Genomic DNA, 27,235 nt, shown 5'->3' with positions numbered 1-27,235 from the left:
TAAAATAATAAATAATGAGGTAATAATAATAATAACAACCATAATAACAAATAAATAATAATAATAATAATAATAATAATAAAACAATAATAGAAATAGTAACACTAATAATAATAATGAAATATAAATGATAGTAATAATAATAGTAGTACAAATAATAATACTAATGATAATAATAAAAGTAATAATAAGAATATTTATATTAGTATTAATAATAATGATAACAATAATAGGAAATAAAGATAAAAATAATATAGTAATAGTAATAAAAAAGAAAATGTAATAATAATAGTACTAATACAATAGTAATAATAATAATAATAAGGTATAGTAATATATTAGATGGTAAAAATAATAATAATAATAATAATAATAATAATAATAATAATGTAGTAAAAAAATGAGAAATATAAAAAATGGTAATAATAATAGTACAATAACAACACTGGTAGTAAAATAAAATAAAAAAATAAAAATAAAAATAGTAACAGCGGTAATAATAATAAGATCACAATAAAAGAGAAAGAAATAATAACATGATAATCTAATAATAATATACAATATAATAAATAATAATAGAAAAGGAATAAGACATGAAAAATGTAATGATAATAATGGAAGTAATAAAAATAATAATACTAATAATAGCAACAAATACAATGGTAATAATAATAATAATAATAATAATAACAATAATTTGGATAATAAAATAGCAAAAATGACTAAAAGGGATTAAATCGAACTTGAAACAAAAGTTTTGGGGCAAATTCACAGTAAATAAAAGAGAAAAGGACTAAATTGCATGCGCAAACAAGGAAGAGGGACTAGATCGGGCAATAAACCCTCCCTCCAAAACGCACAGCATCGCAAGGGACCCGATTGAAATCCAAGCATAAATTCGGGGCAAAATTAAAAATCCAAAAAAACTTAATTGCGAAGTAGCAGAAAAGTGGAAGGGCTAAAAGCGCAATTAGCCCTTCCAATGAAAACGCGCGGATCCTGAGTGAAGCGGGTCGGATCGGGTCGGTCCATCTCAAAACGACATTGTTTTGGGGCTTATGGACGCCGGCCAAAACGACGTCATTTTATATGGCCTATATATGTCAAAAATAATGAAAAAAAATTTATTTATTAACTGTTCTAAAAAAAAAATTGTTCTTCTGTTTTCTCTCTGTAGGTGCGTGCTCCGGCGAAGGCTCCGGCCAGTCTCTGCCACTGATTGCCGTCGGCGACCGTCGTCGGCCACCGTTTTGTTCTTTTGTTTTCTCCCTGCAGGTGCGTGCTCCGGCGAAGGCTCCAGCCAGTCTCCTCCACTGATTGCCCCTGGCGACCGTCGCCAGCCACCGTTCACAGTGGCTGAAAATTAAAAAAGGTATTTTTTTTTTTTGAAAATTTTCCTATTCTTTAGTTTTTACTTCGTATTTTATGCATGCACAAATGTAAAAAAGGAGTTTCGAAAGTAAAAATAAAAAATAAAAAAATATATAGTCACCTAGGGTTTTCGATCTTGCTATTTAGTATTTAGATTCTCCGATTTGATGTTATTTTCTTGATTCGTTGTTTGTTGAGATCACTGTTTTGCTCTCTTAATCAAATGCTTTCTATTTATCCAATTGCCGAATGTTACAATGGTTTTAGATTTGGCTTTTTATAGCCATTTACAATTTGTTTCTTATTTTTATTTACTGTCTTTTCCTTCTTTTTGCAGGTGCAAGTGGTGACAATGACCTAGGCAGTGGAGCAGGTGGCGGTGGGTGGTGTCAGAAGATGGCAGCGGCTAGCTAGGTTAATTTAGGGTTTTTTGTTTTGTTTTGTGTGTTAAGATTTTGGGCTGGTTTAGTGGGCTTAGGGTTTTTAGTGGGTCTGTTGGGTAGGTTTAATTTTTGTTTTGGGCTTGTTAGGCTTAGCCCGGGTCAAAATGGACTTGTACAGCTGTCATCTACCATGAATAGACAGGACGAAAATCAACAAGGTTTGGACCGGAAACAGCGTCTGAAGGTATGATATATACATCTGCTTTGTTACCTGTTGGAACCATGAATCTTTAAAAGTATATATTTGAATACGAGCATGAGAATCTAGTTTGGGTATGATGATGGAAATAATCCAACAACAACCTTTCAAAAACACATATTTGAATACGGTTTTTGGTTGCTTATTCGATTCTGCTGTTTCTACACTCTTTAAAGAAGGAAGCTGACCAATTGAAAGCCAACCTCAAAAACGCTGTGGAGATCACAGAGGTAGCTAAGAGAAGATATATACCATGACGAAACCGAAAAGTTAAGCGAATTATTGTACCTATTCAAAGTTGCAGATGACATCCAACAAGAAGCGTATGCACAGCTACAAAGTTTGAAGAAACAATCATATGAGAAGGTACTTTTAAATTCACTAAACTTAGAGTGAATGAACATAATCGTGTTGGACACTTAAATCATATCCGAGACTCATAGACAAATCTGCATTTTTGTTCTGGTTCTGATTGAATCTATTGCTTTTCGAAACTGATAAACTAAGTAAAAGTACCGGTAAGGATATGCCGACGCTACTCTTGTTTGAATTTTGCAGAACCAACACATTGGGCAGTACAGGGATGAATTTATTAAAGCGAATGAGTTGGGTTGGAAAGGGGATAAAGTGGCACTCCAAAATTTTTGTATTAACCAGGTGAGGTCGTGCATTTGTTTTATTTCTTCGAAATAAAAAATTTTGTACAATATTTGATCTAAACAGTTGATGGTCCAGGTGGAGAAATTTATGGACTTATGGAATAACAACTATGCATTCCGAAAAGAATATGTTAGATGCAATGAAGGGAGCACACTTTGGAGACTGAGGACATTAGATGGCCGTTCACTTGGTCCTGGTGAAGTGCCTCCTGTAATTCCTCTAGCAGTAAATGGAAGAGCGGTCATGGATCATACAATGTCCGGCTTAACTTTGGAAGGTCGAACACAAGAGGAAGTGGCGGTGGAAAAAGCTGAAAAGGTACTTGCGGCAAAGGTTGTGGCGCAAAAGAAGTTTAGCAAATCTGCTCCTCCAGAAAGTGTTTCAGCAATTGCTTCTAATGGGGATAAAATCGAAGAGGCGGAAGAAGAGAAGCCGGGGAGAACAAGGGAGGAGGAGGAATCGGACAGGAAGGCAGAGGAATTGAGAAAGGAAGAGGAAGCGGATAAAATAAAGGAGCAACGCCAGTTGGAGGAGATAGCTAAAGCTAAGGAAGCACTAGAAAGGAAGAGGCGAAAGGCGGAGAAAGCCCATAGGAAGAAAACCTAAACAGAGGAGACCAAGCACGCAACTGTCGAAGAAGGCTCCATCAACACCAACACCCGCTCCTGACGTCGCCGGCGGCGGGCATCTCATCTGGGGTTGACAAAAATATTAACGTCGCCTGAGAGATTCGAACTCTCGCGGGAAAAACCGCATATACTTAGCAGGCACACGCGTTAACCACTCGGCCAAAGCGACACCGATATATTACTCAATATTAAGATTAAATTTATAAAATGCTCTACGTGTGGGAAGAATATATGGTCAGTTAATATTCAGCCAATAATATAAATATTTAGTTCTAAATAATACAACCTTTCAACATTCCAAGGCAAAATTTTAATGAATAGACTATTTTTGTTCATATAACGTAGAAAAGATCAAAATTTTCAATTTTTTAATAGAAAGATTAAAATGCAATTTAAAATATAGTATAAGGATTATTATGTTATTTTTATCAATAATTTTTACATGTATATGGTATTTTGCTTTAATTTAGATGACAAAGCATTTTAAAATGTTTGATTTTTAAATTTTATTTGATTAAAGATCGCAATAATACAATCATTCTTATTATGTGTTGAAACTAGTAATAATACCATCATATATATTCAAAGTGAGTCTTCCAACAAATGTTGCAGGCTTAGCTTTAATTAAATCCTTCTTTTTGAATTTCAAATGGGGAGGTGAGGGTGGTAGATGTTCTAAAAAATGCTCCATTCATAAACAGGTCTCCTTCTGATCTCCACACTTAATCCTTTCATTCTGACTCTGATACATAGTTCCTATTGGTTATCTATAGAAATGCATTGAACAAAAACAATTTAGTGGTATCACGATAGGTACATTTTCAGTCACATTGTGCTTACTACTATACAAATTTAATACATGTTAGTGATTAATTTGTTATATTTTCATTTACCTCTTCAGTTAGAGGTCATCTGGAGCAATGAACCTATTACCTTGGCTAATAATATTGGGATGCAAGGTTTCTTGTTGAAGAAGATTCTTGTTAGCCCTCCGTCCATGCACAGCATCGTGTTAGATTACTTTGTTGATTCTCAATTTCTTATTTCAAATTTTCCCCAAAAAAATTACAAAAAAAGACTTACTTATGGTTTGCTTTTTCAGTGATCTAGAAACACGAAATAATTAGCAAAGGTAAAGGGGTGGTCGGGGAGAGGGTCGAATTCCTATAAGGTAGGAGATTGGGGATGATGTAAAGGCCGCTGTTGATGAATCAAATGTGACCTGAGTAGGGAATTTTTTTTTCTTTATTTCTCTTTATTCTTCTTCTTCTTCTACTACTGCAAGTTAATGGGGGATGTTGTAGAGGTTGTCGTTCCCATGTGGGATGCCAACATGGCAAGTTAACGAGCCACCACTTTTTGTTACGTTTGTAACGGTAGTGACCAATTTATCATTTTTTTGAAAGTTGAGTGATTGAATTGAAACCAGAGTGACTGTTTTGTCAGCTACATCAAAGTTGAGTGACTATTGGTGTAATTTATCCTTTTAAAAATTAGTCTAGAAATTTTTACATCTAATGCATTAATTTTATTAAATCTAAGAAAATTTAATACATTGGTTACATTTATATATATATCCTGTTAGCCCATACCATACTCACATTTTCAAAGGAGATTTAATTTTTTTGATGCATCAAAGGAAAACAAATTGTTGTGAACTTTAGTAGAACTGAGAGTTATTTTTAGCACTTAGCTCCTTCCTTACATTTAAGATTCCAAGAGAATCTAGTGAGTCTTCCGACGAATGTTGCAGACTTAGCTTTAATTATATCATTCTTTTTGAATTTTAAATAGGGAGGTGAGGCTGGCCCAAATGTTACAAAAAATGCTCCATTCATGAACAGGTCTCTTTCTGATCTCCATATTCAATTCCTCCATTCTGAATCTAGTGCATAGTTCCTATGGGGTATCTATAGAAATGCATTGAACAAAAACAATTTAGTGGAATAACTATAGGTACATTTTCAATTGCATTGTGCTTACTACAATATAAAATTAATAAATGTTACCGATTAATTTGTTATATTTCCATTTACCTCTTTAGTTAGGGGGTCATATGGAGCAATGAACCTGTTGCCTTGGCTACTAATGGTGGGATGTGTGTTACCACCAATGGCATACAATTTCCAATGAGTGTAGTCGTTGTTGACGACATGAAAGTATCCCAAACGACATCAAGGCATTCTTTGTATCAATTCCTTACCAAAATGGTTGATGCAAGTGTGACTTGCATATATTGATATTTAGAATAGGTATCACTTGCACCTAACAAGATCACCTGAAAGAAAAATCTAATAATGTTTAGTTGAAAACTAGATTACAAAATGTGTACCATCTTGAGTATTTTAAGGTAAAACATACATGATCATGATGGGCGAAATGGCAATTTGATATGGTAATAGCAGTGAAACCTTGTATTGCATCGATGCGCCCGTCATGACACTCAGAAATATAATCAAGCCAAATCTTTGATGATCCAAATATGGAAATCCCATCTCCATTACCAACTATGTGATAACCATAATGATCTTCAGAGTCCCTTATTAGGCCACCACTACTTTTAACAATGCGATGAATATGAATGTTATGAATTATGACACTGTGCACAAATTAAGGTGTAATGCCACATCTATATGCTATATGAACATTTGCTCCACGACCATCAATTGTTTTATGGTTTTGAACCATTAGCTCTTGTGACAATTTAATGTTCATATCATGGGTAAAAATTATCCATAATGGTCTCTTTTGAATCACAATGTGACGTAAATTCCTAGTTTAAGGTTTACGACATCATCATCAGAATTATCAGTAACCAAATAGTATTCTCCCTTATTCCCTCCACGAGTTTTGTGGCCAAAACCAAGGACACACTTAGCTAGTCTTTTGCGATTCTTATCCCAGTTCTTCTTGCATCTCTAGCACCTATCAATTGGATTGATATGCATGGACCAGTGTACTTCTTATGTTTACCCCTCAAGGATCTTCTCGTGCTATTAGTAATAACATCCTTAAATTCTAAGGGTTGGTTGGACATAGTTCTTTCAAGAACCCTGCAACAAATTATCTAATACAATATATAATGCCTGCATTTAACATACAAATTAAGAAAGTTTCAGGAGATGGTAACTTGTTAAAGAGAACTAACATTGGAACCATTGGCTTTCATCCATCTAAATAATGATATTTTTATCATTAAGCTAAAGTCCTATGATTATAACAACTCAATAAGAGTTAATGATCCAAAATATAAATATGATAAATTGCTATTTAACATAGATAGTAATGGAAACAAGAGTAACTAAGAGTTTAGCTTAGTTAGCCCCTGTAGATATTTTTATTTTGTTACATTCGAGTCTATATTTCAAATTTCAATCTATGTAATTTCTTTTCTAATGCTTAATGTATGACCATTTTTTATATAAAAAAAGTGAAAAAAGAGAGATAAAATAGAAAGTTATAATTTACTTGTTAACATGATAGTTGTTGGAGATTTGGCACACTTTAACCAAATGAAGTAAGAACTTTAATCTGGACTTTAACAGCAGTGTATTATACCCGGATAAAGAATGAAGGAAAAATGCTTGGAGTTCAAGCTTTGAGCTTCTACCATGAATGGAGAACAAAATTTTGAAGGCAAAGAAAGATGGAGCATATGGAAAGAAAATCTGATGATTTCATTTAAAAAAACTTTGGCTCAAAGCCATTATATATAGTCATTGGCTGGTCAAAAAATCAACCTAAACACTACCTAACTCCACTTATTACATTGGAACTAGGTGATATTACTTGCACACTTAAACAAAGCTGGTAACCAACTCTTTGACCATCAAGTTACATCAATTTGTCATTCAAAATGAACTAAATTACAAAAACATTGTTAAAAAAAATGACAAAATGAAACTGAGATGAAACAGTAGATTAACATCTTCAGTTTCACGTACTTTACCCGGACAACTTATGTGCATGAATTCTTACGTGCATGAATCTGCATGAGCTGCATGTGAACCTTTGTTGCTGCATGTGTTGCATGGGAACTAACTTCAACACTCCTCCTTAGTTTCCATGCTTGTAACACCTAACTGCTTTCTCAGTTTTATAAATCTTGACACACCAAGGGCCTTTGTGAAGATATCAGCAACCTGTTCTTCTCAATTGCAATGAATCAGCTCCACCTCTCGAGCTTGTTCCATCTCCCTTATCACATGTAATTTGATGCTGAAGTGCTTCGTTCTACCATGAAATACAGGATTATTTGCAATTGCAACAGTATACTTGTTGTCACAAAAGATCTCTGTTGCCTCCCTTTGATGTAGGTTAAGATCAGTTAGAATTTTTCTCAGCCATATAGCTTGATTTACAACATTGGTAGCTACAACATATTCAGCTTCTGCTGTTGATTGAGCCACCATTGATTGTTTCCTTGAGCTCCAACAAAACATGGTTGAGCCAAGGGTAAAAGTATATCCAGAGGTGCTTTTCATATCATCACTTAAACCAGCCCAGTCACTATCTGTGTATCCAACAGCTTCAAACTTTCAGCCCTGTTAAATAGCATCACATGGCTTAAAATACCCTTGATATATCTAAGCACTCGTTTGGCAGCTTGAAAGTGCTTTTCATTGCAACAATGCATGAATCTTGAGAGCAAACTGACAGCAAACATAATGTTTGGCCAAGTAGCAGTTAAATATAACAAACAACCAACTAGGCTCCTGTAAGTAGACTCATTGACTGGTTCATGATCTCCTTGGTTTGACAGCTTCATTCCAACAACAATCGGAGTGCTTGTTGGCTTACAATTCTCCATTGAGAACTTAGACAAAACCTTCAAGGCAAATGTTCTCTGACTTAGAAAGATTCCTCCTTGAGCTTGAGTCACTTCCATGCCAAGGAAATAAGTCATCCTTCCTAAATCAGACATTTCAAACTCCTGCTCCATTTTGGCTTTAAAATCAGCCAACATTGCTTGGTCTACTCTTATGACCAAAAGATCATCAACATAGAGAGACACAATGAGCTGTGTTTCAACTCCTTTCTTCTTAACATACAATGTTGGCTCGCTGAGGCTTCTTTGAAATCCCAAACTGACCAAGTACCTGTCAATTCGAGCATACCAGGCTCTAGGAGCTTGTTTCAGGCCATATAATACCTTCTTAAGCCTGTACACCATTTGTTCTTTGCCAAATACAATGAAGCCTTGAGGCTGATCAATGTAGATCTCTTCTTCAAGGAAGCCATTCAGAAATGCAGACTTCACATCAAGCTGGTTGATTTTCCACTGCATCTGAGCTGCCAAGGCAACCAGTAACCTGATGGTGTCTAGCCTAGCCACTGGTGCAAATGTTTCCAGGTAGTCCAGGCCATACTTCTGGCTGAATCCTTTGACTACAAACCTGGCCTTCAGTTTGTTTAAGCTCCCATCAGCATTTTGCTTGGCTCGATAGATCCACTTTACTCCAATAACCTTCCTTTTGGCTAGTTTAGGAACCAATTCCCATGTTTGGTTCTTCTCGATCATGGCAATTTCATCAACCATAGCCTGTTTCCATCCTTTATCAGCTTCAGCTTCTTCAAAACTGCATGGTTCTTCTTGTGCAACATGAGCCCTCTCATAAACATCAGCCAAAGTCCTTGTACCCCTGACTAGTTCATCATCAACATCCATCTCTGGATCATTTTGATCAGATTCAAACTGATCTGTCATAAGTTCTTCAGAAATGACTTCAGGTTCATTTCTTTCCCAATTCCAATAAGCATTCTCATCAAACACCACATCTCTGCTCACTTGGACTTTGTTGGTTAAAGGATCCAGAATCCTATAACCCTTTTTGACTGTACTATTCCCAGCTAAAATACTAGGAATAGCTCTTTTGGACAACTTATCCCTCTTTACAGCTGGTACTTGGTTGTAACATAGGCAACCAAAGACTTTCATATGAGCCAATGATGGCTTGAACCAAAATCAGGCTTCAAAAGGTGTCTTGTGAGCAAGTGCTTTGGTTGGAAGCCTATTCTGAATGTAGACAGCAGTACTGACAGCTTCAGCCCACATGGTCTTGGGCAAATTTTTCTCAAACAATAAGCATCTGGCCATATCCATCAAGCTCCTATTCTTCCTTGCACTAACCCCATTTTGTTGGGGTGTGTAAACATTGGTTAGCTGGTGTTTGATGCCAGCATCATCACAAAAGGTATTAAACCCGGATGAAGTATACTTTGTTCCATTATCAGACCTAATGGTCTTTATCTTGCAGCTTGTTTCTGTTTCCACTGCAACTTTAAACTTCATAAACACTTGAACAACTTTAGACTTATGCTTCAAAAAATAATCCAGCAATATCTGGTACAGTCATCACTGAAGAGAATAAAGTACCTGTTGCCACTTAGTGATTCAGTCCTCATGGGGCCACAAACATCAGTATGCACCAATTCCAACTTGTTTGATGCTCTCCAGGTGGTGTTTGTAGAAAATGGAAGCCTAGCTTGCTTTCCCATCTGACAAACCTCACAAACATCTTCAATCTGAACTGTCTTGGTGAAGCTTTCAACCATTTCCTTGCTGACCATCCGAGCCATAGATTTGAAGTTGGCATGACCAAGTCATTGATGCCAAAGCTTGGTGTCTTCAATTGAAGCAACATGGGCTGAGTGTGAGTCACCTGACCAGTTGACTTCAAAGCATTTGTCACTCATAGTGACTGTTATGAGGCTTGATCTATTTGGATCAGTGATTTGGCACTCCTAGCCCTTAAACACAACTGAGTACCCTTTTTCTAGCAGTTGAGAAATGCTAAGTAGGTTCCTGTCAATCTCAGGTACCAACAGCACATTTGGAATGACTTTATTGCCTGTAGGAGTGCATATCAGCACATCCCATTTTCCTTCAGCTTTTATGAACTTTCCATTGCCAACTTTCACTTTGGTCTTGCAAGATTTGTCCAAGGTTTTAAAAATAGTTGCATCTGGTGACCTGTGGTTGGTGCAGCCACTGTCCAGCAACCACCCTTATGAGCCTTTGCTTTGACCAGCTAGACATGACACAGCAAAGACCTGTTCTTCATGGTCACTGTTGTCTTCAGCCACTCGAGCTTCTTCACCCTTGTGTTGTTGGTTTTGGTCAGGTCTGCCTTTTTCTTTGTAGACTCTTTCAGCATGGCCCTTCTTCTTGCAGTGTTGACACACAGCATCTGGCCTGAACCAGTATCTGGTCTCTGGATGACCAGGCCTTTTACAAAATCTGCAGAGTCGATCTCCTCCTCTTGCAGCATCAGGCTTAGGCCTGTTTTTTCAGTTCTTCTTGCCTTTGTAGGCTGAGGAACTTGAAGCAGACTTGGTCTTAGCTAGGAAAGCACCCTCTTGGTGCTCCTCCATCCTGCTAACTCTCCTTTGCTCCTAAGCATAGAGGGCATTAATGAGCTCAGTTAAGGAGATGCTTGCTAGGTCTCTTGAATCCTTTAAGGAGGATATTTTAGCTTCATACCTTTCTGGTAAGGTAGAGAGCACTTTCTCCACAATCATTGCCTTATCAAATTGCTCACCAAGGAGCCTTATGCTGTTAACTACAGCCATGATTCTGTCAGAATACTTCTTGACAGTTTCTTCTTCCTTCATCTTCAAGTTCTCGAACTCCCTTCTCAAATTCAACAATTGTTGCTACCTTGTCCTCTTAGTACCTTGGAACTCCTCCTTGAGCTTGTCCCAAGCTTGCTTGGGAGTCTCACAACCTATGATCCTGGTAAAGATGACATCAGAAACACAGTTCTGAATGCATGACATGGCTTTGTGTCTTTTAGTCCTCTCATCTGCGTGATGTTTGATTTGAGCCACTGTAGGGTTGGCTCTGAGTGGAGCTGGCTCAGCATCTATGTTGACAACTTCCCATAGATCAAAGGCCTGCAGGTAAGTCCTCATCTTAACCTACCATATGTGGAACCCTTCACCATTAAAGACTGGTGGTGCTGCAGGAGAAAAAACTGATGAAGTCATTCTGTTTTTTATTGAATATGAAACAGGTCATCTAAGATAACAGCTCTTGATACCAATTGTTGGAGATTTGGCACACTTTAACCAGATGAAGTAAGAACTTTAATCTGGACTTTAACAGCAGTGTATTATACCCGGATAAAGAATGAAGGAAAAATGCTTGGAGTTTAAGCTTTGAGCTTCTACCATGAATGGAGAACATAATTTTGAAGGCAAAGAAAGATGGAGCATAATCTGATGATTTCATTCAAAAAAATTTTTGGCTCAAAGCCATTACATATACCAGTCATTGGTTGGTCAAAAAATTAACCTAAACACTACCTAACTCCACTTATTACATTGGGACTAGGTGATATTACTTGCACACTTAAACAAAGCTGGTAACCAGCTCTTTGACCATCAAGTTACATCAATTTGTCATTCAAAATGAACTAAATTACAAAAACATTTTTAAAACAAAATGAAACTGAGATGAAACAGTAGCATTAACATTTTCAGTTGCGCGTACTTTACCCGGACAACTTATGTGCATGAATTCTTACTTGCATGAATCTACATGAGCTGCATGTGAACCTTTGTTGCTGCATGTGTTGCATGGGAACTAACTTCAACAATAGTTCAGGTGATTGGTAACATTTTTTGGGCTCGGTTCATAGGCTGTTAGAGTAATCTTCCATGCTTCTTCTTCACATTGCTTCCAAAAATCATCAAATTCAGTAATATTTAACCATTTTAAGCACTAAAATCTAACTGTCATTTAAAATAGAAATGTTTTTCCTTTTATTGTAAAGGCTGGCATGGATTGAACAAAAAATTCAACAATCCATTCACAACTTACACAACTGTCAACAAAAAGTATTTCATTATTCCACATCTGTGTTTAAAGAAAGAAATCTCAAGCTGTGTATCCAAATCCGAGCTTTGTCAAAAAACATTAGACTAGTATATTTGGGTATGATGATCGAAATCTCGAGAGGGGAAAAAATTCAACTTACTTATGTTTTGGTTACTTATTCTATTCTTCTGTTTCTATAGTCTTTAAAGAAGGAAGCCAACCTCAAAAATGCTGAGGCGATCACTAAGGCAACTAAGAGAAAATACTATGAGGAAACCGAAAAGTTAAGCGAATTGTAGTACCAGTTCAAAGCTGCAAATGACATCAACAAGAAGCGTATGTGCAGTTGCAAAGTTTAAAGAAACAATCATATGAGAAGGTACTTTTAAATTCTGTAAGCTTAGACTGAATGAACATAATCGAGTTGGACACGTAATCATATCCGAGACTCATAGACAAACCTGCATTTTCGTTCTGGTTCTGATTGAATACATTGCTCTTCGAATCTGATAAACTAAGATAAAGATATGCCGACGCTACTCTTGTTTGAATGTTGCAGAACAAACACTTATGGCAGCACAAGGATGATTTAAATAAAGCGAATGAGTTGGGTTGAAAAGGGGAAAAAGTGGCACTCCAAAATTTTTGTATTACCAGGTGAGGTTGTGCATTTGATTTATTTCTTCCAAATCAAGAATTTTGTACAATATTTGATCTAAACAGTCGATGGCTCAGGCGGAGAAATTTATGGACTTATGGAGTAACAATGATGAATTCCAAAAAGAATATGTTAGATGCAATAAAAGGAGCACACTATGGAGACTGAGGACATTAGATTGTCGTGTACTTAGTCCTGATGAAGTGTCTCTTGTAATTCGTCGAGCAGTAAATGGAAGAGCGTTTGTGGATCATACAATGTCTGGCTTAACTTCGAAAGATCGAACACAAGAGGAAGTGGCGGTGGCAAAAGCTGAAAAGGTACTTGCGGAAAAGGTTGTGGAGAAAAAGAAGTTTATGCAATCTGCTCCTACAGATAGTGTTTCAGCAACTGCTTCTAATAGGGGTAAAATGAAAGAGGAGGAAGAAGAGAAGCCGAAGAGAACAGAGAAGGAGGAATCAGACAGGAAGGCAGAGGAATTGAGTAAGAAAGATGAAGCGGCTAAATTAAAGGAGCAACGCCGGTTGGAGGAGATAGCTAAATCTAAGGAAGCACTAGAAAGGAAGAGGCGAAAGGCGGAGCAGGCTCCATCTCGAGAGGCTAAACGAGATGCGACTGAAGCCGTCGCTAAACCACCACAAAACTCCCAGCATTGCCAACATAGGAAGAAAACCTCAACAGAGGAGACCAAGCACGCAATTGTCGAAGCAGGCTCCATCAACACCAACACCCGCCCCTGACGTCGCTGTTGGCGGGCATCTCATCTGAGGTTGACAAAAATTTTAACGTCGCCTGAGAGATTTGAACTCTCGCAGGAATATCCCATGTACTTAGCAGGCACACGTCTTAACCACTCGGCCAAAGCGACACTGATATGTTAAACGAAAATTAAGATTAGGATAACAAATAGTTTTAGATGCTGTCCAAGCTAAATAGCTGAAGGTACGTGTGGGAAGAATAGATGATCAGTTAAAATTCAACGAATAATATAAAGATTTAGTTCTAATACAATAATATTATCTACCAATAATTGAGAAAAGGGCAGTCGACCTTGGGGTAGAAGGATGGGCCGAGGTCGGGATGAGAGGTGGATGTCCAAGGTTATTATTATGTTCTTAATGGTTTATTATGATTTTGGAATTTTAGAATTTTGTTGGATGTAATCGTTATTTTATTGGTTTTATTTTTGGTCTGAATAGTTTAAGTATTGAAGTTGTTCTGGATTATAAGTATGGTAAATTTGATGTTGGATATTGTGTTGATGATGCATGTTGAAAAGGAAAATGTTTGAGCACGAATTCAGATTATAAGAATTCGACATCTCAATGTTGGAATGATAGTGCAGGAAAACAGTAACTTAATTTGGTATCAATATATATTTTCACGAGTATCAATATTTAGGGTAAAAATATTGATACTTATACTTGAGTATCATAAAATGTTTGGATCCAAGATTTGACAAAATGCTAAGTTGGTACCGTTTTTTCTTGTTAGTACCGATACTCATTTTTACAAAATATCAATACATTAGTTGTGTATCGATACTTACGTTGATTTCTTTAAAAATTTGTTCAATGGTCCTTAAACACGTATTAAACTATTTTTGAGGTTGTATGATTGTTTAGCCGCAAACACCTCTGTAAATGTTGTATATTGTCATGAAGCTGATCTTGCTTGAAACTATGTGTATGTGATAAAGTTTCAATAATGATGTAGTATCTTGTAACTCGAGTCCGGTGACCAAGTCGGGTGAGGAGTGTTACATTAACGGTCCAATGGCTTGAATAAAATCTTAAATTTATTCATAATATTATAATAATTTAAGAAATTAAATTTTATTACACCTTAATTTATCATATAAATTTAGATAAAAAATTTCTAAATTTAATTATGATAACTTATTTACTTATATGGTTTATTTTTTGAGGAATGGATTACCTTCAAGATTTGAAACTAAAAATTTCACAAAATAGTTGTGATATATATATATATAATTTTAATGTTTCGGAAATGGATTGATAATCATAACCTTTAATCATCACATTCACATAATTTTCTATTTATTTTTGTTTTATGACATTTTTTATGCATTACTCATTTGTGAGAATGGGATCATCAAAATGTTAAAAGAATCCGAACACCGTAATCTCATTTAATAATGTAATATTATAAACTGTGATGTAAGATCCAACTAATCAAACATTCTCACGTGTAATTAAAGCAACTAATGACAAAATAAAAATTGGATTAATTGCACAGGTAATTACAAATAGTTACACATAAATTTAATTTTTTTATAGCTTTTCACATGCCCATACATGATTTAAGTTTAAAATATTATTTTTATATGATCATAATAGTATTTTAATTGTATAGCATATATATATATATTAAAAGTATTTTATGGCATATATGTTATTTTTAACATATAATTGTATATTAATTTGCTAATATTGTTTCAGTGATTTGAATTGTGTTATTTTTATTGATTTATTCAATAATAGTTCTTGAATTGCATAATTGTTTCTGTTTTGATGATGAATGTTCTGTTTAGTACAGCAATGCTCCATAACTCTAATTCAACGACGAAGACGGATTAGGGGTGTTACAAATTTTGCTTAGATTAAATAGTTAATTGGATTGTTTCCCTACATTTATAATGTATGAATAACATGTTCATGATTTTATCTGAATGAATAAGCAACCAAAGCACATAACATCATTAACAAAATTTTAACAATTTAAGTTAAAAGAATGTAATCAATCTCACAACAACAGAATTAAGTGATGTTAATTAAATTGAAAGAAAAAATATTTAGCAATCATGTTCATCAATTCATAACAAATTAAAAAGTTAAAAAAATGGAAAGTAACTAGAAGACAAATTCGGTGTTTCTCCATAGTTCAGCTTGTGTTCCTTTTCCTCCTTCCTTCTGCTTTGCTCCTTCACACAATTGCCTTTAAAATGCCAAATTTTGATGCTAAAAGAACTTCTAAAATGCTTCTCTCAAACTCTTGTATTACTCTCCCAAATGGGAAGTGAAAGAATGAAGAATGGGAAAAGAGATGGTGAGTTAGGGATAAGTGAAATGAGTGAATAGCTAGGGCTATTTATACTTGTAAAGACTGGCTATTTTTAGCAAATGAGAGCCTTGAAATGAGTGATTCGATGACTTTGACATTTGTGCTTGATTCATGGGAAAGAAACCTTGAAATGAGGAGGGGAGTTGCATGGTCACATATGGGAATTTTGTGGTTGATTTTCAATGTTTTACCAAGTCTTGGGTGGCTGATTTGGGCACCTCTGTGGACGGTTGGGACTTCTCCTCCTTAGTGGATGTTTGGGCTTTATCTCCTTAGCAAGCTATCCATTTTTGCTAACCTAATTCTTGAGTTGGGTCAAGAGAATTTCCAAAGTCCAATAGCCTTTAATTTGGTCCAAAGATGACCATATATCAACCCTCTTCGACATGGCTTATGTTGTAGAAATGCTACAGCATTGAGCACCAAAAGGGTGAGCTTCAAGACTGTCTTTTCTTCCAGTACATCAACTGTTTCAAAAACCGCAATCATGTGTTTTAGTGTATAAAATGATCAAATTAGCAAATTCATCTTAGTATCATTTAGCAAGACAAAGTTGTCATAAAAATCCCAAAATTTGTTATCAAATACTTAAAATTTGCATGAATTACTAATCTAGAATGCTAAAGATAACTCTATATTTTAGAGTTATCGGTTAGACAGGAGAGGCGACAGTAAAAAAGGGAAAGAAACAAGAGGTTGAGCAACAGTGCATGTTGGCTAGAGGCAAGGCCATTGACAGTGGTGGCTCGGTTCGATGACGGAGAGCAATGGCAGTGAAACAGCGATCAAGGGCTTTAAAAACCAAAAAAAAAAGTAAAGTAGAAAAGAAATGGGAGAGAGAAAGGAAATGTGGACCGTTTGGTGGCTTCTCCGATCAGTGACAACATCAGAACAAGTAGTGACAACACAAGAGCAAGGTGATCAACAGAGGAGAACCCCAATGCTATTATTTGGAAATGAAAGAAAATGAGGAAAAGAGTTGACCAATGCCATTATTTGGACCCAAAAACAAATGCCGAAGTACGGCTATGGTGCTTACTGGCGATAGCTAAGGTTGGGAAAGAGAGGAAGAGAATAGGAAGAAAAGAAAGAAATAAAATTGAAATAGGAAAGAATAAAAAATAGGAAAAAAAAAAAGAGAAAGAAAGTGAAATAAAAAATTAGAAGGAGAAAATTGGATAAAAATGTCGAAATAAAAAAAGTTAGGGAATTAGGTCGATATTTCCTAAATTTGGGGAAATAAGTGTATTTTGGAAAGAGAAATATAAAACACATCTTGGGAAAAATCTTTTGTACAAAACGTATATTCTTTTGACATATTAGCTTTTTTTAGTCAAATGGTTAAATGTTAATAGTTTTATTCTTGAGAGTTCGAGTTCAATTTCTCTTTAATAAATATATTGTAAAAAAGATACAATTTGTCAAAAGAAAATGAGTTTTGTAGAAAGCGCTTTTCCCAGGACACATTTTCTATTTCTCTCTTCAAAATCGGCATATTTCCTTAAATTTAGAAAATCTCGGCCTAACTCCCTAATTTTTTTTTCAACCTTTTTGCCTAATTTTTCCAAAATAGAAAATAAGTTTATTAACAATGGGATAACCTTTTCCAAACCAAGTAAATCCATGGGTTTTGCTCATTAATAAAATATAATTTTTTGGTATCTTTATGGATAGGAGATACTGAATATTATTTTAAAATTTTAATTCATTTAGAAATAAAATTATTTTTTATTATATATGTAATTAATTAAATAGATCATAATTAAATATTATATTTCACAATTTTAAAATTTAGGATTCTTAGACAACATGTAATCAATAATGTACCAATTTTAATAGTTGTAAGGGTGCTATAACATTTCCTACGTGTAATTGACTCTCGTATTTTTTTGGGGGGATTTCAACGCATACCTAAAAATTATCATTTTTAAAGAGATTTTAAATTTCCTTTATAAAATATAATTTTATAAGTGATCGATCACACCTAACAAAAAATGCTTAGTGACAACTCCTTTTTTTTAAATAAAACCCATATTTTTCTTAAAATCAAAATTTTTATATTTTAAAATAAGCCTCAAGCTGATATTTTTTTAAAAAAAATTCAACTGAACAAAAAAGGATAATGACAATCAAAAGAAAGACTTCGATGCTTTACGTCTTGCATTGGCTGAAGTATATAAGAGGATAAATACAATACCTAGAACTATATATAACCCACCCCAACCATTAAATAAGAGGATAAATGCGTCTTAGCATGCTCGAATCCGAGTTAAAACTATATCGACTAAAATTAAATTTGAATAAAAATTTTTATTAAATGAATACAAAAATCTTCAATCAAACTCAACTAATCGAATTAAACTCATTTGACTTTTAAATAAATAAAATTTTTATGAATAAATAAAAATATATATTCAAAATAAGGAAAATGTTATAAGATTGAAGTTTAATATCAAATTAAACTCATTTATATTTATATCCATCTTATTCTTCCGTAATATATCAAACTAGTATATAAGAAAATAAAAATAAAAAAATAAAATAAACAACATAATAATATACGTGGTTCGGGAATAATCCCACATCCACGGCCAGAATAAAAAATGAACTCACTATAAAAAAACTCATTACAATAGACAAAGCTCACATTATAGAAAAACCGAAGACCTAATGGTACTACAAAATTAAACCCCAAAGCCAAGAAAGAAGTTTACAAACATCATCACTTCAGTTCTCTGAAAATACTAAAACACCACCCACGGGTTTTTTACTGAAATAATTTTAAAAAAAAATTATTTACCAAAATAAATTGTCAGCCCGATTATTTATCAAAATGGGTTATTTTTCTCATTCGCGCCTATCTGACAGGCGCGATTCAATTTTTTATATTAAAAAAAATTGTTTTTTAAATAAAATATTATTTTTTTATTAAAAATATTTAAATATATATACAGGTAAAAATACGGGTAAAAACGGGTCGTTCCTATCGGATAGACGCGATTAATCGAGCCTGACAGGTAGACGCAAATGGGCTGCCCGCATAGTCCCCCTCCTGCAGCAGCAGACCGCCCACCCCACTGCCCCTTCTGCCCACACAGTAGCTCTCCTGCAACATCTGTTGTTGCATGCATGTAATTTTTTTGTTATTAATTATTAATTATAAAATATTTATGTTTAGTATTTATAGTTTTGGATTAATATTTTGTATGAATGTAATTTTTTTGTTTTTTATAATTATTTTAAAATTAATTTCTTAGTAATTTAGTACTATGTTAAAATTTTCTGTGTTTGTAATTATTTTAAAATTAATTTAAATACTTATACCTAATAAAACCGAGTATTAAAAACAACTTTATAATATTACCAACTTTCATCGACTATATAATCCACAAGTTTGCCTTAAATATTAATGTCCACATCTTTCATGTGTTATTAAAATGTATACTTTATCCGGATGAAGTATGTATAAGCAGATTCATTAATATGATTATATATATATATATACGCATATATCACATTACAAAAATAAAAATTTAAATACTTATACCTAATAAAATATGTATGTCATTACAATAATAGTTATTTTCCAAATAACATATTATTTTATAATTTTGTTTCTTATTTAATATTTTAATTTAATTTTAATAATGCATATTTTATCCAGATGAAGTATGTATTAGCAGATTCACTAATATTTCTAGTGTTTCCGTAGGCCCTACCATTTGCGCCTCTGAGATAGGCACAATTAGTCACGCCTCTGAGAAAGGCTCAACTAGTCGCACTTCTAACATAGGCGCAACCTGTATTCGTATCTATACGCAGGTCATACTGATCTGAAAATAAAAAAATAATATTTTATTTAAAAAATTAATATAAAAAATTAAAACACGCCTGTCAGATAGGCACAAATGAAAAAAATAATCTATTTTCGTAAATAATCGAAATGACAACTTATTTTAGTAAATAATTTTTTTTTAAAATTATTTCAGTAAAAACCTCACCACCCACCCTTTTACTAACCTTTTACAAAATACTAAATGACAAATTCCACCCATTTCCACCCATTGAAGTGTGGTAATTTTGCGAAGGGACACTCGATCACAATATGCCAATTACATCTCATCAACATTTATACTTTTGTCTTTGAAAATTTTAACAAGAGAAGTCACATCCTTTTACTTTTCCTTTAATGGATCTTTCTGAAAGCCCACTTCCACCCCAACTTATCTTTCAATGCTTGCAAATATCAATCAATAAATTTATACTATTTAATATTATTATCTTGTTCCTAAGGAAAGTTAGAAAAGTTTGAAATGGTTTTTTTGTACCTGTCCCATGACTCTGAACAAACCAATCACAGATTTTGCAGCTCATCTTTCAATCCGATTCCCTCGGGATGACTATTTTACCATCAATTTGAACAAAGGGTATGTGGGAAATCTTAGACCACTCTCGTCCTTTATCGCTTGAGCACTCTTCTTTCAGCAACGGACAGCTGTAAATATATAAACATCCAAGCGAGCGAAGCATGTCTTTTTCCGGAAGAGATGTTAGATTGGGACAATTACCGATCACCAATTCTTTAAGAGAGGCGAGGTCTTGAAAGCCCTCGGAGAACATGAATTCCAGGTTCTCAAATTCTGTAAGGGAGATACAGGTGAGAGAAGGAGGCAGCATCATTCCAATCCCTTCTTCTGGGAACGACACCACATTTGAGCAACCTCCACCTCCGATGGTCAATCCTTGAAGAGAGGTGAGTCTATTTAATCCCCGTTCCACAAGTGACCTATAAATTTTGGGTGCGTTTGAGATTTCAAGTGATGTGAGATTGGCAGGGAATCCCTCCGATGGAAACGATATGTCAGCTGAACAGTTGCACACACATAATTGTCGAAGGGAGGTGATGCTGGCCATGCACTACAGAAGGGCTCCAAAATTTCCACAACCATCAACTACGAAAGCTCTAAAGTTGGTGGTGAGCAACCCAGTTTCTTCGAAAGAAACCAAATTTGAACACGAATCCAACCACATCTCTTGGAGATGGATGAGCTTGTCTAGTCCTCGTGGTAGAGATTTAATTCCAGATCTGAAAATTAGAAGAGATTCAAGACAAGCATTTTCCTCAAACTCTTGGGCTATGTATTCCAACTCCGGACATTCCCCAATTCTCAAATGTTTAAGCGTTATGGGAAACTTGGTGTTTGAAAATAGGAAACTCAGCTTTGAGCATTCGGTAATATCGAGAAGTTGAAGCTGATTGCAAATATTTTTGTGCCCCTTCGATGACAAAGACATTAGAGACGGACACTTATAGATTTCCAAGTCCTCAAGAAGACAGAGGGTACTACTCGTACTCTTATTATCTTCTTTTTCATCAACCAGATACTCCAAATTCTCACAGTATGTAATTCTCAGCTTTTTTAAATTAGGAGGTAAGTTATTCTCTGCAAAAGAAACCAAGCTTGGACAATTATGAATTTCCATCACTGTTAGGAAAGTGAGCTCATGTAAGACTTGTGGCAGTCTATTAAGCATTTCACAGTCATATATCTGCAGAGATTCAACACGTGAAATCTTGTCAGGTTGCAATTCGACTTCCTCGGCTTCTAAAGACTGCAGTTGAGGACAACGCCAAATGGAAATGAAACGATGTCCAACTAAACTAAACCCATGCTGTGATAGAGACGCCAACTCCTCCCAACCAGGAATTTCAAAATATTCTGAGTTTCCAAACCTCAACATTGTCCTATCTGCTGGAATATTAAACTTTCAAAATGTTAAAAAGAGACAAAATTTGCAAAGAGGAAACCTCCTTCGCAGGAGAAGAGCAACCATCCACCAGTTCTGCACACCCTCGTATACTGAATTTAAACAGTAACGGGAAACTTGATATTGAAACCACCAAACTCGCACACCTATGAATTTCAAGTTTTTGCAAGAAAGGAAGATGGGTAGGCAACCTTCCCAACAATTGAGGACAGGTTTTGATTGAAAGCTCACGAAGGCTGGGGAGTTTCAAAACCTTCTCGTCTCCTTCACAAGTGTCCCACTCTTTCCAGTTTGGAAGATTCTCAAAAGACAGAATCTCTAATGATGCAAATGGATTCAATTGATTTTCTCCAAAGAACTCAACACCAATCTTTTGTACTTGATCAAAACCAATAATTGAAAGATCTTTTAACAACGGCAACCTTCCAACTGATGGTAGTGATTTGCAGTTTTTACAATTGCGAAGCTTCAAAGACGACAAATTCTTGAAGCAAGAATCTGCTATCCAAGATGAGAATTTTACACCACCATAATTCTCAATGATGAGTTGCTCAAGCTTTTTCTGAGGACGAAGAAAGTCCAACGCCCGCTCTTCAACTTCTTCTTTCCTTGTACTATTCACCAAGTCTGTACCCCATTGTAGTTCTAACCCATCAATCCCTAGCTTCTCATTTAACTTAGCTTCCCTCGCATCTTGACCTTTAACATTCTCCAATCCAGAAAGACAAAAATTATCTCTAAGGTTTGACAAATTTTTCAATTCTCTAATAAGATGTCCATCACCTTCCCCTATAACAAAATTAGATAACGTTTGAAGCTTGGTGAGCTGATCAAATCCGGAGGGCATCCTTTTTATTGAACCCGCACCTCTAATATCAAGAAAATACAAGTTGACAAGGTTTCCGATATTCAAGGGTAAATTTTTGAGCTTTGAACAATCTCTTAATATTAAAGTCTCCAAATGATAAAGAGTACACAAAGAATCAGGTAAACATTTAATTCGGGTTCTAGAAAAATTTAAGTAGCGTAGATGTTTTAAATTTTCAAAAAGGTCGGGCAAATCATAGATCTCATACCCAGACAAAGAAAGAACCCTTACGTAGCTAAGTCTTGGCAACAGATCTTCCAAGACAACACTAGTTAAATAGAAACGATCTCCTTGATGCAATAAGGGTAGAAAAGTACGTAGAGAAGTCATTTGATAAAATGCTTCAAACTTCTTTACAATGTGATACCAATCATCGCTAACAAAAGTTGAGTGACGAGAACGATGCGAAAACTTTTGTTGCTTTTCACCCTCCAGTCTGCAACATATTTCTCCAGCAACTAATTGAGCTAAATCATTCATAAGATCATGCATCACGAAACGGGATTTGTCCTTACTAGATATTTGAAAAAATGACCTTGACACTAGATCTTGAAAATATTGGTTTCCAAAACCTTTGCCTTGAATTTTAGCTTTTGATTGCAAGAAACCTTCTGCTCTCCATAACAAGATTATCTCTTCTTCTTCAAATTCATAATCTTTAGGAAATATGGAGCAGTATGCAAAGCATCTTTTGAGATGCGGAGGAAGATAATGGTAGCTTTATCGCAAGGCTGGAATTAAGCCACATGGATCTTCTAGCAGGTCCCATATCTCGCTCTCATATACTTTTTCCCATTCACTATGATCCGTAACTGTCCGTAATAAGCTTCCAATGGCTTTTGCAGCCAAAGGTAAGCCGTTGCACCTTCTCACTATGTTCTCTCCAATTTCTTTAAATTGGGGATGCCCATCAAAGCTTCTTGCTTTCAATGAAAGCTGAGCAAATATGGATAAACAATCATGATGCGAGAGTTTATCCAAGTAAAATGCTTTCATCGAATCTACATTAGATGAAACCTTTTCGAGTCGAGTTGTTACAATAATCTTGGTTCCTGCTCCAAATGGAGCCCGTAAGATGGTCCAATCACTGTAACTCTCGTTCCAAATGTCATCTAAAACAAGCAAGTACCTTTTTCCAGATAACTTCTCCTTCAATTTGACTTGAAGCAAGTTCAAGTCATTCTCATCACGTGAGTCAGCATCAAGGGATCTTAAAATCGTCTTTGTTATGTTAACAGCATCAAAATCATCAGAAACGCATACCCAGGACTTGTGATCGAAAGACTCCTTAATGCTGGGATCATTGTAAACAAGCTGAGCAAGAGTTGTTTTCCCCATCCCGCCCATGCCAACGATGGAAAGGACACAAACTCCATCGGAATTGTTACTTTTGAGCAACTCAAGCATTTCTTGCTTCTCACTGGCTCTACCAACATACTCCACAGCTCCATCCATCAAGGAAGTTGGTTGTAGCCTGGGTTTATTTCCCTTGGAATTTGCGCCTTGAGACATGATCACATTCAACCCCAAACTACTTCTTCGAGTGTTCAAACTATTCAGTCTATCAGTGACTGCTTTTATCTTTGAAATCATCTTAGCATTAAACATAAAAGAGATTGGAGAGAAATGACCACCAGTACAGCAGGTTGGAATGAGTTTCTGTACCTTACTAGTGCTGGCTTGTGCTTGAGTTTTTTGGAGCTTGAGACGTAACTCTTGGTAAGCGAACTCGTCCAAGATGTCATCCACATCGTAAGCTAAGTCTTGGAGATCGTCCAACCAATTCTTCACAGCCTCGTCCTTGATCTGTTTCTCCTCTGCATGGTTCAACACTGCTTTGATCTCGGGTAATATGGATTGCCACAGCTTGAGTTGCTGGTGGACTTACCGGTGATCGGCCACAAAGTTCGGTACAGAGTCAAGCAACTTGGTAGACAAGAGCTCCAAAAAGGCAGAAAGAGTAGCCTCTCCAAAGACAGACATGGTGGAATTGGGACAAAGAAATCAAAGAGAGAGATGAAGAAGGAAAGGGAAATTGAGGGAAAGAAATGGAGATGGATTGTGTATAATTGGGGTTAACAGGGAAGGGAGTTGAAGTCAATGAATAGTAACAAATGAGATAGAAAACACAAGAAAGTGGAAAACAGGTTGGAATGATTGCAGCCTCCAATTTCTTAATTGTATTGCGTACCAATCTTTCTTTATTTAATCAAAAGATGACCTCATTGAAAAGAGAGCCAATAATATTTAATACATTATATTTTGTAAATTAATTTAGTAATTTTGACTATCTAATTGTAATTATTTACGCCATGCAAGTACTATGTTTTAATGCATAATTTAACAATAAATTAATTTTAGTTAATGGATTTTAGTTATATACATTATTTTTTAGTTAAAGACTAGAATTTATTACTTGTCTTTTATTAAAGTTTTATTAATATTTTTAATTTTAATTTTAATTTTAATTTTATATTAATTATTTTTTTATATTATAAATGTAATGGTTATTTATTAAAATATGTATATTCAAAAGTTTTTTTTTTTTTGAAATAGATTTTTTAGGGATATTTTAACACACATGAGTGTCAAGTTCAATGTGATTGTTAATATCAATGAATTTTTCATGCCTATTGGAATCAAAGTAATTATTAGTCATGATTATACTACTTTGACATCTATGGATAGGAATGAGCGTTCGATCGAATTGAGTGAAAAATTTTCATATTAATCCAATTGATTAATCATATTTTATCATCCTAACTTGATTTCAATTTTTTCGAATCGAGTCAAGTGAAATGAAATTTGAGTCGAGCCGAATCGAGTGAAATTGTTCAAGTTAAATTAAAAAATTAAACATGTTAAATTATAATCTTGTTACAATATAGCTAATTACATGTTATAACACATAAATTTGAAAAAAAAATCAAAGCAAAATAATAATAATAATAAATACTTTATTATGATAAACTTGAATCATTAATTAACTTATTTATGTCCCTAAAATTATTATTCTAGAAAATTTTTAATAATTTAACTTTCTTTATATTTTTTTAGAATTTTTTATTTGGAAAATTTTTTAATTTTTTAAAGGGTAAATTACACTAACAGTCATTCAACTTTGGGATTGCTGACAAAATAGTCACTCAGGTTTCAATTCAATCACTCAACTTTTGAAAAATAACAAAACAGTCACCACTAACCATTTTCCGTTACAGACGTAACGGAGGTACTATTTTCCGTTACAGGCTTCCATTTTCCATCCCCCTCTTCCATCCCTCTTCCTCTTCCTCACCATCTCTCCCCCTACTTTGAACATTACTTTGAAATGGAAAGTGGAAAATGGCAAATAGAAAATAGAAAAGGGAAAGAATCAGAGTAGGGGAGGGATGGTGGGGAAGAGGGAGTGGAGGATAGAAAATGGAAGTCTATAACAGAAAATGGTACCTCTATTACGTCTGTAACGGAAAATGGTTAGTAGTGACTGTTTTATTATTTTTCAAAAGTTAAGTGACTGAATTGAAACATGAGTGACTGTTTTGTCAGCTACCCCAAAATTGAGTGACTGTTAGTGTAATTTACCCCAAAATTATTTATAGAAATGACTCGTTTATTACGGTAAAACTTGATGTTGTCAATGTTATTGGCGGCATCACCCTTAATAATTACCCAATCATTGTCCGATTTAATAAAAAAATAATTTTTGAGTGTCGCCGTTACCTTTTGCGACACCAATATGTATAATAATCCACCCCATCAAAAATATTAGTATTCTTGGGAGAAAAAGAAAAAAAGGAAAAAAATTATTTTAATGGGCATCGTCATTGTCATTAGCGGTACCATTTTTTTTAATGTGTCAAAGATTTTGCAGAAAGTTTTTTTTTTGTGCTGCCATTCTCCTTGGCGACATCCATAAAAAAATATTTTTAAAAAATGATTTTTTTTTGTGTCGCCCTTGCCATTGGTGGCATCAGTGTATTTTTTTGTCAAAAAGTTTGAATTTTTTGGTGCCATCGTTCTCATTGGTGGCACCAAGCTATTTTTTTTCATTAAAATTTTTTTATTGCCACAAAGCACTTTGGCAACACCAGTCCCTACTTATACCTTTTATTTTTTTTTAACATTGCTATAATTGTTCAACCGAAAAAGAGAAAAAAAAGAAAGAAAATTATTTGTGTTTAGTAGTAGAGAAAACAAAAATCGTTTTGAATATGAACAACCCAATGTTTTTGGTGTACATTCTTTTCGATGAAGCAATTGTAGAAGGTGATGTTGGTTGTGTATTTGAAGGTTGGTAGAGTGTAGGTACAAGATTCAATAACAATATGAAGCTGGAATAAAGAAGAAGAAATATCAGTGCAAAAATAGCTCTTTTTTATGGAAGGGTGATGTCAAGGTTATTCTACAAGTTTCTGTTAGAATTAAGTGACCCAAATCCTTATTTAAATAAAACACAGTGGTAAAATAAAATAAAAGTAAAATCCATATAAAACTACACTTCTTTTATTTTATTTTAGAATAAGGTTTTTTAAACCTTATTAAACTCCATTTATTTGATATTGATAAGATGTTTTAATCTTACTATACTTCTATTAGAATATGGTTTTACAAGCCTATAAATAGACATAGTCTACTCTTCCTGTAATCATTCGAATTCGACATAGTGGATTTTCTTCTCCTCTGCCCTTGGTTTTTTTCCCAAAATGTTTTCGACGTAAAAATCTATGTGTTCT

The 27,235-nt window shown here is 34.6% G+C and overlaps 5 protein-coding genes and 1 non-coding gene across 6 annotated transcripts; 1 reads left to right on the top strand and 5 right to left on the bottom strand.

Annotated features, from left to right (window-relative positions):
- The first annotated feature begins 1,944 nt into the window (after window positions 1-1,944).
- LOC121227992 (proton pump-interactor 1-like) lies at window positions 1,945-3,585 on the top strand. Its single transcript, XM_041111015.1, has 4 exons — window positions 1,945-1,998; window positions 2,248-2,379; window positions 2,572-2,670; window positions 2,749-3,585. Exons 1-4 carry the CDS (start codon window positions 1,945-1,947, stop codon window positions 3,277-3,279), a joined length of 816 nt encoding a protein of 271 aa, XP_040966949.1. The 3' UTR covers window positions 3,280-3,585.
- A 6,461-nt stretch (window positions 3,586-10,046) lies between these two features.
- On the bottom strand, window positions 10,047-10,573 carry LOC107932724 (uncharacterized). Its single transcript, XM_016864812.1, has 2 exons — window positions 10,356-10,573; window positions 10,047-10,293 (listed from the first exon to the last, which is right to left on the bottom strand). The coding sequence occupies exons 1-2, from the start codon at window positions 10,571-10,573 to the stop codon at window positions 10,047-10,049; spliced, it is 465 nt and encodes a 154-aa protein (XP_016720301.1).
- A 2,994-nt stretch (window positions 10,574-13,567) lies between these two features.
- TRNAS-GCU (transfer RNA serine (anticodon GCU)) lies at window positions 13,568-13,649 on the bottom strand. Its single transcript has one exon. It is a non-coding gene; the product is annotated as a tRNA-Ser (tRNA).
- A 6,125-nt stretch (window positions 13,650-19,774) lies between these two features.
- LOC121227848 (putative disease resistance protein RGA3) lies at window positions 19,775-24,686 on the bottom strand. Its single transcript, XM_041110719.1, has one exon. It carries the CDS (start codon window positions 24,108-24,110, stop codon window positions 23,223-23,225), a length of 888 nt encoding a protein of 295 aa, XP_040966653.1. The 5' UTR covers window positions 24,111-24,686; the 3' UTR covers window positions 19,775-23,222.
- Window positions 20,243-20,779, bottom strand: LOC107932725 (disease resistance protein RGA2). The gene has a single exon (XM_016864814.1). The coding sequence runs from the start codon at window positions 20,777-20,779 to the stop codon at window positions 20,243-20,245; it is 537 nt and encodes a 178-aa protein (XP_016720303.1).
- LOC107932726 (putative disease resistance RPP13-like protein 1) lies at window positions 20,783-22,994 on the bottom strand. Its single transcript, XM_016864815.2, has 2 exons — window positions 21,675-22,994; window positions 20,783-21,631 (listed from the first exon to the last, which is right to left on the bottom strand). Exons 1-2 carry the CDS (start codon window positions 22,992-22,994, stop codon window positions 20,783-20,785), a joined length of 2,169 nt encoding a protein of 722 aa, XP_016720304.2.
- Window positions 24,687-27,235: the final 2,549 nt, after the last annotated feature.

The sequence above is a fragment of the Gossypium hirsutum genome, chromosome A04 (assembly GCF_007990345.1).
Source record: "Gossypium hirsutum isolate 1008001.06 chromosome A04, Gossypium_hirsutum_v2.1, whole genome shotgun sequence".
Classification (NCBI taxonomy): Eukaryota; Viridiplantae; Streptophyta; class Magnoliopsida; order Malvales; family Malvaceae; genus Gossypium; species Gossypium hirsutum.
This window is presented reverse-complemented; position numbering and strand designations above follow the sequence as displayed.

Coding starts and splice junctions, on each gene's coding strand:
- LOC121227848 (XM_041110719.1), bottom strand. CDS start 24,110: ATGTTTAATGCTAAGATGATTTCAAAGATAAAAGCAGTCACTGATAGA.
- LOC121227992 (XM_041111015.1), top strand. CDS start 1,945: ATGAATAGACAGGACGAAAATCAACAAGGTTTGGACCGGAAACAGCGT. Junction 2,380..2,571: donor AGAAACAATCATATGAGAAG/GTACTTTTAAAT, acceptor TGAATTTTGCAG/AACCAACACATTGGGCAGTA. Junction 2,671..2,748: donor AAAATTTTTGTATTAACCAG/GTGAGGTCGTGC, acceptor TTGATGGTCCAG/GTGGAGAAATTTATGGACTT.
- LOC107932726 (XM_016864815.2), bottom strand. CDS start 22,994: ATGCATGATCTTATGAATGATTTAGCTCAATTAGTTGCTGGAGAAATA. Junction 21,632..21,674: donor GCTCTTCTCCTGCGAAGGAG/GTTTCCTCTTTG, acceptor ACATTTTGAAAG/TTTAATATTCCAGCAGATAG.
- LOC107932724 (XM_016864812.1), bottom strand. CDS start 10,573: ATGCTGCAAGAGGAGGAGATCGACTCTGCAGATTTTGTAAAAGGCCTG. Junction 10,294..10,355: donor ACAGTGACCATGAAGAACAG/GTCTTTGCTGTG, acceptor GTTGCTGGACAG/TGGCTGCACCAACCACAGGT.
- LOC107932725 (XM_016864814.1), bottom strand. CDS start 20,779: ATGGCCAGCATCACCTCCCTTCGACAATTATGTGTGTGCAACTGTTCA.